Below are 12,116 nucleotides of genomic sequence, written 5' to 3' on the forward strand. Positions count from 1 at the left end.
AAGACTTAAACTTCAAGTCAAATCTTATAATCTAAGGAAAATCAATAAACAACTTTTGGCTTATCCACTCAACTTGGGATTTCTACACCATCTGCCCTTTCCTGGGCGCAATATAGCCCGTGTGAGGACATTTGTGGAGCAAAAAATCATGGAACTAACATGTAGACTTTGATTCGAAGAAGACAAGAATACCCTTATTAAATTGGCAAGGCCACATTTAATCCACGCACAATACAACATCCCTTAAGACTTGAGCAAATGTCACAACCTCATCAAGCTCTTCTGCCCGTGGCAAGGAGAAAAGTCAAAAGTATTAAAGGTATGACTAATTACTAAAACTTATATTTATGTTTTCAAAAAAAAAAAAAAATCTTATATTTATTACTCTCCTAAATGGAGACCAACTCAATTGAGCAAGCAATCACAATCATAGATACTACAACATAATCCTAAGATATTGTTTATTAAATAATATTTTTGAGATAATTATTTCCCCATCGATCCTACAGATGACTTAACTTGGCCAATCGAATGCCAACACATGTCTAGGCAAAACCCACATATGTAGGCGGTCTAGCTCCTATAGATATATATCCCATCTTCACTAATTTCTGGTAAGCTTTGGCTACACAATTGATCCCTAAACTCTCTCTTTTTAGAGAAATTGACTCAGACATTAGATATCCATTGACCAAACCCCCCACATCATGGGCACATGTGGCGTTGGCCGTTGATCAAATGTGTTTATTTGTTTTGTAGGTACAAATTTGTCAAGATTGAATACGGAGGATTTTTGCTACACATTATTTCTCATGCATTGTGTCTTTATTTATACTAATATGGGAGAGAGAAAACTTGCTCTCCAAGTAATACAATTACAACTAGGAAACTATCTAAAAGATATTTCAGTATCCTATACATAATCGACTACAACATTATGTACATTATCTTAATACTACACGAACATCGTAACAACAATATCCACACTACCTCAATATTACATCTATACATGAGCACTTTAGACATTTTCATCATTTCACCCTTATCATTCATTTTTTTTTAACTAAAGGGGGACAACTAGTAGCAAGCCACAGTTATCCACCATTTTCGAGCCTAAAAACATTATAAAAAATTTAGTCCTGCTCATGGCCACAGTCAAGCAGCCTTTATCATTCATATCTCTCTTTCTATTTCAGCAACCAACGTATGAAAATCGATGTATAAAGTTGGAGGCCAGTTTTGGTGTCACGGCTTCAACAAAAATATTAGGAAAAAATTGCCCCTCAACCAAAAAAATCCAAAACCAGCCCATTATAATATATCAAATAATGCAGGGGTAATTTGGTCATCATAAAATATAATATTGAAGGATAAAAAAATGGAAGGATGAGTAAAAGTTGATGGTATCCACGTAAAGGGGAAACAAAAATATAATAAAAAATAAAAAAAATCATGAATATTGTGTTCAAAACATCTTAAGAGGTGCGTAGTGCCGTTGATAGATTAGTAAAGTTTTTTTTGAAAAAAAAATTAGTACCTTATAATAGGCTAGCAATAATGTGATTCAATCAGATGTTGTGAATAGTGATTTTAGTGTTATAAAACATCTTAAGTGGTGTGTGATGTCGGTTATAAAATATATCTTTAGCATGTTGATAATAATGTGATTAAATTAGTTGTGTATGAAAGCTAGTTTCTCTACTGCACATTACTAGCACAGCGATCTGCTTTTTTTTTTTTTTGTTTTTTTTTGAAAGCAGTGTGCTTGGTCCGCTTAAATTGACATTCAAATCGTCGCCAACTTCCAGTCTCTCTTCCACTTGTCATTCTTTGCTTATCGAACCCTTCTTTCAAACTGGTCAAAGAATCCTAATCAAAATTTTCTCGATTCGACCCATAAAAAAACAAATTTTCCCGAGAAAAAAAAAAACCCCAAAACATTTTCCCGAGAAAATGTGTCCTGAACCCTAATTGGTGATTCTGGGACGATGAAGTCTATCCCCTGGCCTTGTCTGAAATTCAAGCCGCATCGAAACTATCTCTCCAACTTTTAATGGAACGAGATCGAGCCCAGCCTGCAGAGCCGAAGAAGAGCGATCTCGAAAATGTGAAGGTGATCGAATGGGAGGAATTCGAGCAAGAGATTGTGAGGTTATGGAGTCTTTCTTCTGCTCTCAGCGAAGCTCAGGAGAAGAAGCAAAGTATTCAGCGGAATCTCGAGTCTCTCATTGAGGTAGGGTTCTAGTGCATGCTCAACTTTCGTGCTTTTGATGTTCTGAGAAAATGCAGTTTATTAGGGTTATGGAGGTTTTATTTTATTTATTGTGGAGTTTGAAATTGAAGTTTAAATAGTTCTTTACTTGGTTATTTGGATATAACTGGGTTGTTGTGATTGCTGGATTAACAGACTTGGGGAATTGGTTAGAACTGTTCCGGTGTTAGTATGAGAAGGCGATTATTATATTATATTATTGATAATTTTATCTTGTTTCAGCCAAACTGCTGGTATTAGGATCTGAAAGTAGAAATTGTGGACGTTGTAATTTAATTCTATAAAAGAATATTTCTGTCCTTGATTGCGGAGTGGATGTAAGAAACGAAAATTGAGGACTAATTGAAATTGTTTTCTGATTGTGCACAAAGTCATCAGACTCGTCACTAGCACCTTGTGTTGTTACTTGATTGATCGGGCCTTAATTGATTAGCCCGCGGGTTAGCGGGCGGCATTGTTGTTGACAGGTTGAAGCTGAGTCATTGAGACGATCAAATGAGCTTGAGGAGATGCAGCAGAAACTGGAGGCCAGAAAAATGGTGATGGCAAACATGTCAAGGTATTCTATGCTTGCTGTGGAGGATACAAAAAAGAAAGAGGAGCAACTTAGTATAGAGCTTAGGTCACTTTTGGTTGCTGGGACAGCTCTATCTGTTGCTAGGAAGCGGTTGGAGGTAAAATTGATTATGATTATTATGTACCAAACTGTCATTGGGCGCAAGAGAGTTTGTATACTAATGAATTATAAACTTGAGAGGTCTTAGCAGCAGTAAAATGATTTTGGTGGAGGTTATGTACTTGTAAATATATCTACTTGAGAGGTCGTAGCTAGTTTTGCTAGATGGTGGATTTCTTATCCACTATTTTGTAATTCATGTTATTATTTTGTTAAAGTGTTATCGTTTCTTCTAAAAAAAAAAAAGAATTATAAACTCTAGACATTTTTGGGTTGTGACGTGTATTGGAAAACAAAAACTTTTTGCTATTGCATATTCTCTTTCAAAATCTCATTGCGACTAATTTAAGATTTACCATTAGTAAATAATATATATATGACTAGGAAGCACTGTTAATTACTTAGATTGGGTCACTTTTGAATTCAAAAACTAGTTGTAGTTGTGTATATACATGCATATGCTTGATTATCTTTATTTTTTTGTTTCATTTCATGGCTGATTCTTTTTATCACTTTTAATGTTATTTTTGCTTTATGATCATTTCCACAAAATCCAAATTTGGCTTGCTATACTTTTCTGCAAAATCGATAACTTTTCTTCTCAATGCACTTTTTCAAGTTTAAAAGTTACTGTTACATTTTAGTAATTGATTTAAGCAGTCTGGTGGAAAATCTGATTTACGCTTTTGTTACAGGAGTCAAATCAGCTACTATCCAGTGACAAGGGGTATGTTAATCTTAAAAACTTGCAAAAGATGCTAAGAAGGCGACAACAACATATGATATCACAAGTTTCATTGCTATATCCTGTAAAGTTCACTATGGGTCCTGCACAAGAACAGGAACTTGAATCATTTCCTAACACTAGTAGATCAGGTAAATGCTACTGAGATATTGTTTTATGTCTTACAATATCTTGTTTAATTTGTGGAATCTGAAAGAGAGTAACTGAGGTAAAAATCAGTAAATACCCATATGGCTCAATTGAGGAAAAGAAAGGCTAATGTTTCAAGCAATCACTACAACTCTTTCCTATGTTATCTATCCACATTCATGAAATTCTGGATATCATGGCAAATTTGCTAATCCCAACTGTCATAAAATGTGGCTTTCATTTGAATTAATTTTTATTTAATTTTTGTTTCTCTTGTGCCTAAATTGTATAAGTGCTTGTTTAACTTGTCAATGTTGTCTGAGTATAAATGTGTTGTTATTAAAATTGTTTCTTCGAGTTCTCAATGCATGACCTAGATCTCTATTCAAAATATGGGCAATTCTTTATGGTGTTGCTGATTGGGATTGTGAGCTTTTCCTTGCTCGGATCTCAGGATCTCTTGCTGGTCGACGGTGCACAATCTCCAATGCAGGATCATGTTTTAGAAGTAGATTATGTGTGTGTGTGTGTGTGTGTGTGCGCGCGCGCGCGCGTGTATGTGAGTAGTGTTAGTTTTTGGCTCGTCAAATTTGTGTCCTTTTCTGTTTAGGATTGTTTTAGGGAAAGGGTGCACCAATTCTTCTCCTAAAAGGGCTAGGAAAGAATCTTAGTTTCCTGATTCAATTTAGATTAGAAATCCTAGAAGTCTATTTGGAATTGGAAAGGAAGTCTAATTTCCTATTCCACTTAGAATAGGAATTATAATCTGTAAAGGACATGTAAGCCAACCCTATATCTATAAATAGGGTGCGGCAAGACTGATTTCTGCAGAGAAAAAACAGTCAAACAGCAGTGAGTGTTTGAGATTAGTTCTAGGGTTTGCATAAGTTCTGTAATCTCTATTATTAATCAAAGAAGCGGTGATTTCTCTACCTAGGGAAATCACAACTGGACGTAGGCATAAGTTCTGCCGAACCAGTATAAGTCCTGTGTGCTTCCAAGTTTCCTATATTTGCTAGTTTAGTCTATTGTCGTTGGTTACATCAAAGAACAAGGTCCAGTGGGCGGGTTTTTTCAACAATTGGTATCAAGAGCTAGGATCAAGGTGTTCTACGATGTTAAAAGGGAAGATGAATGCGGATCAAGGGCCTGCGTTAAAACCCTTTGACGGCAAGGATGACTTCACGGACTGGCAAAGGATGATGAAGAACGTACTGATACAGCAGGATTTGGATGATGCACTTGATGGTAAGAAGCCGGAAAGCATGACAGAAGCAGCATGGAATAAGGTTCTTAAGAAGGCCAAGAGTTCCATCGAGATCCATCTCACAAGATCAGTTCGGTCACACATCACCGAAAAGATGTCTGCCCAGGAAGCATGGGAAAAATTGGAGAATGTTTATATGGGCAAAACCGTGTCCAATAAACTTTTTCTAAAGGATGAACTATTCGGGCTTCGACTAGAAGAAGGAGGTGATATTGAAGATCACGTATGCAGGTTCCAGAATTGCATAGCTAATCTTCAGAAAGTCGAAGAAACTTACAAAGATGATGATATGGCTATCATCCTGCTAAGGTCTCTACCTTCGTCTTTCAAGCACTTTCGAACAACTCTAATGTTTGGAAAAGAGTCCTTGAAGCTTGAAGACGTAATTCAAGCTCTTCAGTCATATGCTAAACTAGATGATATAACTGAAAGCTCTCAAGGCCTTTATGCCAAAGGCAAGGAGAGGGGGCGGGAAAAGACAAGGGAAGAGAAAACTGGCAACAGAGGTAGGTCAAAATCCAAGAAGAAAAAGGAAAAGAAGGAAGGTTGCTTCGAATGTGGTTCAGCCGATCATTGGAAGAGGAACTGCAAGATTTGGAAAGAAAAGAAAGCCAAGATGGAAGGAAGCTCAGGTTCCGCTAGTGCAGTCACCGAACATGAGAGTGACGGGGAACTTCTTTCGGTAACATCGGGCTCCAAGGCTTCCAATTGGATTTTGGATACTGGATGCACGTTTCATATGTGTGCAGTAAAAGAATGGTTCGATACTTACAAAGAAGTCAGCAGCGGGGAAGTCTTAATGGGGGATGATTCTTCCTGTCCTGTAAGAGGAATCGGCACTGTTCGAATCAGAATGTTCGATGGGATGATACGAGCTTTGGGGAACGTCAGGTATGTCCCTAGACTAAGAAAGAATTTGATTTCCTTGGGTACTTTAGATGAGGCCGGTTATGGGTACAAATCTAAAAAAGGAAGACTCAGGGTAACCAAAGGATCGCTAGTGGTAATGCAGGGTGACCTACAACCCAATAAGTTGTATAAGTTAATTGGGACCACTATAGTCGGGGGAGCAGCTGTTTCTGTAAATCAAAGTATAGAAGACAAGACTGAACTATGGCATCATAGGCTCGGGCACATAAGCCAGAAGGGATTGCAAGAATTACACAAGCAAGGCCTGTTGGAAGGCGTGTCAGCTTGCAAACTGGACTTTTGTGAATACTGTGTTCTTGGGAAGCAAAGAAAGGTATCATTCGCAAGTAGCAGTGCAGATAGCCGAAGTAAGGAGCAACTCAGCTATATTCACTCAGATGTTTGGGGTCCTGCTCCAACTAAATCAAATGGTGGAGCCAGGTATTTTGTTACTTTCATGGATGATTTTTCTAGGAAGGTTTGGATTTATTTCATGAAGCAGAAATCCGAGGTTTTTGCAAAGTTCAAGGAATGGAAAACAGAAACCGAGAATCAAATTGGAAGAAAGATCAAGTATCTGAGAAGTGACAATGGAGGTGAATATACAAGTAATGAGTTCACCGATTACTGCAAGCAGGAAGGCATCATAAGGCACTTCACAGTAAAGAAGAATCCCCAACAAAATGGAGCTGCTGAGAGGATGAACCGAACTCTCATGGAGAGAGAAAGGAGCATGCGATTTCATGCAGGATTGCCTGATAGTTTTTGGGCAGAGGCTGTTAATCATGCTAGTTATCTGATTAACAGATCACCATCTACAGTTCTCGGTTTTAAGAGTGCAGAAGAGGTATGGTTTGAGAAGCCGGTGGATTATTCCAAGCTCAGGGTGTTCGGCTGTAGTGCTTATGCACATATTCCAAGTGATGAAAGGTCCAAGCTAAAACCGAAGTCTATACCTTGCATATTCCTAGTTTTTGAGAAAGGAGTGAAGGGTTTCAAGCTTTGGGATTTCAACAACAGGAAAAAGGTTGTCAGTCGAGATGTTGTCTTTGATGAGACAACCATGCCTCTGAATAAAGTCGAGAGCAGTAGGGAGAAGAAGGATGATGCTGAAATTGAAGCAACAAAGATTCCGTTAATCAGGTCAGATGAAGAAGAAGCTCAGGTGGAGCAAATTGAGCAAGAAGCCGAATCTGATGGTTTTGAGGAAGAAGAAGAGCATCAGCATCATTCACCAGTTAGGAATCAGGTGGAGCAAGAAACAGGACAGATTGAAGGTACTCCAATCCGCCAGATATCCCAAAGGAGTCAAACTCCACCCAACAATCCACCTGCATTCCAAAGATGCATAGCACTGGACAAACCTAAGCGGAACAAGAAGAAACTTGACAGGTTTGGGTTTGACCAAAACGAAGTTAATTATGCTCTTAACATTAGTCAAGGAGATCCAACTACTTATCGAGAAGCTATAGCAAGTGATGAGCAAGATAGTTGGATAAGTGCTATGACAGAGGAAATGGAGTCTCTTTACAAGAACTCTGTTTGGGAGTTGGTTCCTAAACCCAAAGACAGAAAGCTAGTTGGATGCAAGTGGGTATTTAGGAAAAAGGAAGGACTACATGAACAAGATGCCGTGAGATTCAAAGCAAGGCTCGTGGCTAAGGGGTACTCGCAAAAGGAAGGGGTGGATTATGATGAGATCTTTTCACCTGTAGTCAAGCATACTTCTATCCGATTGCTTTTAGCAATGGCAGCTCAGCATGACATGGAGATTGAGCAGATGGATGTGAAGACAGCGTTTCTTCATGGGGATTTAGAGGAGACGATATTCATGGCTCAACCAGAAGGGTTTGTTGAATATGGGAAAGAAAACCTAGTATGTCAGCTAAGGAAGTCCCTGTATGGCCTGAAACAGTCTCCAAGACAGTGGTACAAGAGGTTTGATTCATTCATGCTGAAAATTAATTTTAGAAGGTGTTTGTATGACTGTTGTGTGTACTATCATGTGTTCCAAGATGGGATGATCATATTGCTATTGCTATATGTGGATGACATGTTAATTGCTTGTCAAGACAAGTCTAGAATTCAAGACTTGAAAAGGATGTTGAGCGAGGAGTTCGACATGAAGGATCTAGGTGCCGCACAGAAGATCCTTGGCATGGAAATTCAGAGAGATAGGACCGCTGGAAGGATTTGGATATCACAAGCCAAGTATATTCAGAAGGTTCTTGAGAAGTTCAACATGCAAGAAGCAAAGGTAGTTTCGACTCCTTTGGCAGCTCACTTCAGGTTAAGTGGACAACAGTGTCCTACGTCCGAGGAAGAGCAACAAGAAATGAAGAAGGTGCCTTATGCTAATGCCGTGGGCTGCCTCATGTATGCAATGGTATGCACACGTCCTGACATAGCTCAAGCAATCAGTGTCGTTTCCAGATACATGGCAAATCCAGGAAAGCAACATTGGGATGTAGTCAAGTGGATTTTGCGTTATTTGAAGGGTTCTTGGCGACAAAGGATTATGTTTGAGAAGCAAAAGGAAAATGCAGGGGTGTTAGGATATGTGGATGCCGATTATGCAGGGGACTTGGACAAGAGAAGGTCAACTTCTGGTTATGTGTTTACATGCGCAGGAGGACCAATCAGTTGGAGGGCACTACTGCAACCAATTACAGCTTTATCAACCACAGAGGCAGAGTATATTGCATTGGCCGAAGCTGGAAAGGAAGCAATTTGGCTTAGTGGCTTGGTAAGTCAAATGGGAATCACTCAAGATTGTGTGAAGCTTAAGTGTGATAGTCAAAGTGCCATTCACTTGGCAAAGAACCAGGTTTTTTCTGGAAGATCAAAGCACATTGAAGCAAGGTATCACAGAATCAGAGATTGGGTGGAGTCTAAGGAAATTTGGATTGAAAAGGTTCATACGGATGACAATGCCGCAGATTTCCTTACAAAGATAGTGCCGGCCAAGAAGTTCAAGCATTGTTTGAACTTGATCAATCTCGTTGATTGATTAAAGTGGAGCACCTCCTCACCTGAGGTGCAATGAGGCAAGAAGGAGGTTGCCAAGGTGAAGACTCTTGAAGTTTTCCAGAGCTACTTCAAGAAGGTTCAAAGATACTCTGGGGTGCAAACGATCAAGACTTGGTTTGACTCACCAAGGTGGAGATTGTTAGTTTTTGGCTCGTCAAATTTGTGTCCTTTTCTGTTTAGGATTGTTTTAGGGAAAGGGTGCACCAATTCTTCTCCTAAAAGGGCTAGGAAAGAATCTTAGTTTCCTGATTCAATTTAGATTAGAAATCCTAGAAGTCTATTTGGAATTGGAAAGGAAGTCTAATTTCCTATTCCACTTAGAATAGGAATTATAATCTGTAAAGGACATGTAAGCCAACCCTATATCTATAAATAGGGTGCGGCAAGACTGATTTCTGCAGAGAAAAAACAGTCAAACAGCAGTGAGTGTTTGAGATTAGTTCTAGGGTTTGCATAAGTTCTGTAATCTCTATTATTAATCAAAGAAGCGGTGATTTCTCTACCTAGGGAAATCACAACTGGACGTAGGCATAAGTTCTGCCGAACCAGTATAAGTCCTGTGTGTTTCCAAGTTTCCTATATTTGCTAGTTTAGTCTATTGTCGTTGGTTACATCAAAGAACAAGGTCCAGTGGGCGGGTTTTTTCAATAGAACTTGAGGCTGCCTCTCAACTGATGTCAGCACTGGAATGTCCTGTGCTATTCAATATTTATGTTATTTCCCCTTCCATCCATGGTTTAAGATTTTAAGTTTGGGCTAATGCCCTACACCCTAGAACTAAACAAACTGTAACCCTTAAACTCTATTGTACACTTTAAAGATAAACTAAGTATCAAGTCATAAACAAAACTTTTAATGAAAATTAAAAAACGCAGTACCTTTCGAACAATAGGGCTGTCCACAATGCGGATGTTTGCTCTTGAAGCTTTTCACATACATCATATTTGTTTACTATGGCAATGTTTTATCTATTTGTTTGATAGAGATATATATTCTTAATGATTTAATTGGCTACAGTATCAAAATATCCATATCCAGTTTTATTTTCTCTTGAAGAAAATTTATTTTGAAATAATCATTATGTGCTTCATGTCAAGGGTAATAACCTTTGGTAATGTATTCTTCTGTACTCAGATTATATTTTTCTTGTGTTTCTTCTTCAAATTTTACAGGTAATTCTGCTCGATTTAAACCTGCAAATCAAGGAACATTGACAATTTTAGGTCTCCATTTGACAATGCTGCCTTTTAAAATGATGAGTTTTTTCACTGACAAAAAGGAGGTTCAGAGGTCTGCAACAGCCCTTGGATATGTCAGTCATGTGCGTAGTACGCTTTCTTTGCTTGATACAAACTATTAAGTTACTAATTCATACATGATGAATTTGGCAGCTTCTACTTTAAGATGCTGTCATGTTCAAGTGCATTACTTAGGGGCCTATTTGTTTTGTTTGTTTAGCCGTAGTTGTTTTAAATAAGAATGCCCTATTTATATTGATTTTGAATGCAGGCTGTCTTACTTATAGCTTCGTACTTAAAAGTTCCATTGCGTTATCCATTGCGTTTGGGTGGTTCTCATTCCTATATTATTGATTATGGACCATCCGTAGAGCCTACTTCATCTGATGTGTCGTCACATACAGTGGTTTCAACGGATGTGAAGCATGTGGAGTTCCCTCTCTTTCTAGATGGCCAAGACACAACGAGAGCCGCATATGCTCTATTCTTACTAAACAAGGTACAAATTTGTTCATATCTTTTGCCTTGGGGTCCATAACACCTATTCAGATTAGAGTAATTCCTATTATTTGGTGTGTGGTTATTATCTTTTCATTTGTTTGACATTCGTGCATTTGTGTGCGCTAAAGTTGTCCTTTTGAATGGGCTTTTCGGTAATGGTAACCTTGGTAACTTAAGTTATTTACAACAAAGTTTACCCTGATACCCAATTAATGTAGAATAGAGAGAGAAAGTAGAAGAGATGAAGAAAGAGTACAAGAGAGGGAGAAATGGAGTAGTTGTTAGCAGTCCAAAATACTTATCCTGTGCTCCTCCGTATTGGAAAAAATAAAGGTAAGTGAACAATGACAATTTTGGAGCGCTAAGAACAATTCCTAGAGAGAAGAGGAGCATAACTAGAACAAGTAGACTTTTTTGTTAAATCAAAATTCTCCATAATTATCGATCAACATGCCAGTCTGAAATCTGATTACGGAAAGGCTATTTATATAGGCAAATCTCAAATTGACAAATTACCTTAATGCCTGGATATATACTCAAACAACACCATAGATCCGAATAATTAAACACAGAATCATTTCATATATAGTTAAATAAGTGAATTATTCATCAATTCTTACATTCTGGTTCAAATTTATAAAAAATTAACACGAATCTAGTTTTAAGACTTGTGCAAACACTTAATATAGTATTAGTGTTCTAACGTCATCCTTCTGTACTTGTCTTTCTTCTGCTAACCCACCTAAATCTGTACTGTACTTTCTTCTTTTTGTTTTGCTTTGCTTCATTTACTATCTTAACCATTAAAATTGTCACGCTTGCCTATATTGACCGTAGCATTGCTTTTGTTAGTGTAGGATTTAGAGCAGCTTTTGAATTACATTGGCGTTAAGAGCTTAGGACCGCGTCATGTCCTAGCCAATTTGAAGGAGCTTGTAAGGACAATTCAGTCTGTAGATTATATAGATACGTGAGATCTCCAGTACCAGTTTTGGGTGTAAGTTAATTTGACTTTGTAAATGAAGTAATTGTATTCTTACCCTGGTGCAAGTTTTTAGTGCAGCACCTTTTATTTATACCAATCCAGATTTTTATCTCGATAGAAAAATGCAGATCATGAGACTTGTCTACCGGATTTCTTCCAATTTCGGTATATTGGTAACCCCTCGTCGGGGTCTGGTGGGTAGTGTTACGATCATACCTAAACTGTTGTTCCTTCCAAAATGTTTTCAATGTTTTCTTCTCGCGATGTTTTACCATTGTAACTATGCGTTCCACAATGATTTTCATTACGGGAGGAATGAAAATCAAGTCTGTCGTAATGAAAATCGAGTCATACTCCTAAGATT

General features: G+C 38.1%; 1 protein-coding gene across 3 annotated transcripts; it reads left to right on the plus strand.

The window, feature by feature from the left end:
- The first annotated feature begins 1,791 nt into the window (after nt 1-1,791).
- LOC137737779 (vacuolar protein sorting 38-like) lies at nt 1,792-11,897 on the plus strand. 3 transcript variants are annotated; one of them, XM_088682982.1, is made up of 6 exons: nt 1,792-2,233; nt 2,740-2,946; nt 3,644-3,824; nt 10,201-10,349; nt 10,538-10,765; nt 11,620-11,897. In XM_088682982.1, exons 1-6 carry the CDS (start codon nt 2,054-2,056, stop codon nt 11,629-11,631), a joined length of 957 nt encoding a protein of 318 aa, XP_088539108.1. In that variant the 5' UTR covers nt 1,792-2,053; the 3' UTR covers nt 11,632-11,897. The 3 variants fall into 3 exon arrangements, with proteins under 3 accessions (XP_088539108.1, XP_088539109.1, XP_068333433.2); XM_088682983.1 differs by having other exon boundaries at nt 1,793-2,233; nt 10,201-10,356; nt 10,671-10,765; nt 11,625-11,897; XM_068477332.2 differs by having other exon boundaries at nt 1,794-2,233; nt 11,625-11,897.
- The last annotated feature ends 219 nt before the right edge of the window (nt 11,898-12,116 follow it).

This window comes from Pyrus communis, chromosome 13 (assembly GCF_041283825.1).
Source record: "Pyrus communis isolate YQ-2024b chromosome 13, ASM4128382v1, whole genome shotgun sequence".
Taxonomy (NCBI): domain Eukaryota; kingdom Viridiplantae; phylum Streptophyta; class Magnoliopsida; order Rosales; family Rosaceae; genus Pyrus; species Pyrus communis.

Coding starts and splice junctions, on each gene's coding strand:
- LOC137737779 (XM_068477332.2), top strand. CDS start 2,054: ATGGAACGAGATCGAGCCCAGCCTGCAGAGCCGAAGAAGAGCGATCTC. Junction 3,825..10,200: donor TCCTAACACTAGTAGATCAG/GTAAATGCTACT, acceptor CAAATTTTACAG/GTAATTCTGCTCGATTTAAA. Junction 10,766..11,624: donor CTCTATTCTTACTAAACAAG/GTACAAATTTGT, acceptor TTGTTAGTGTAG/GATTTAGAGCAGCTTTTGAA.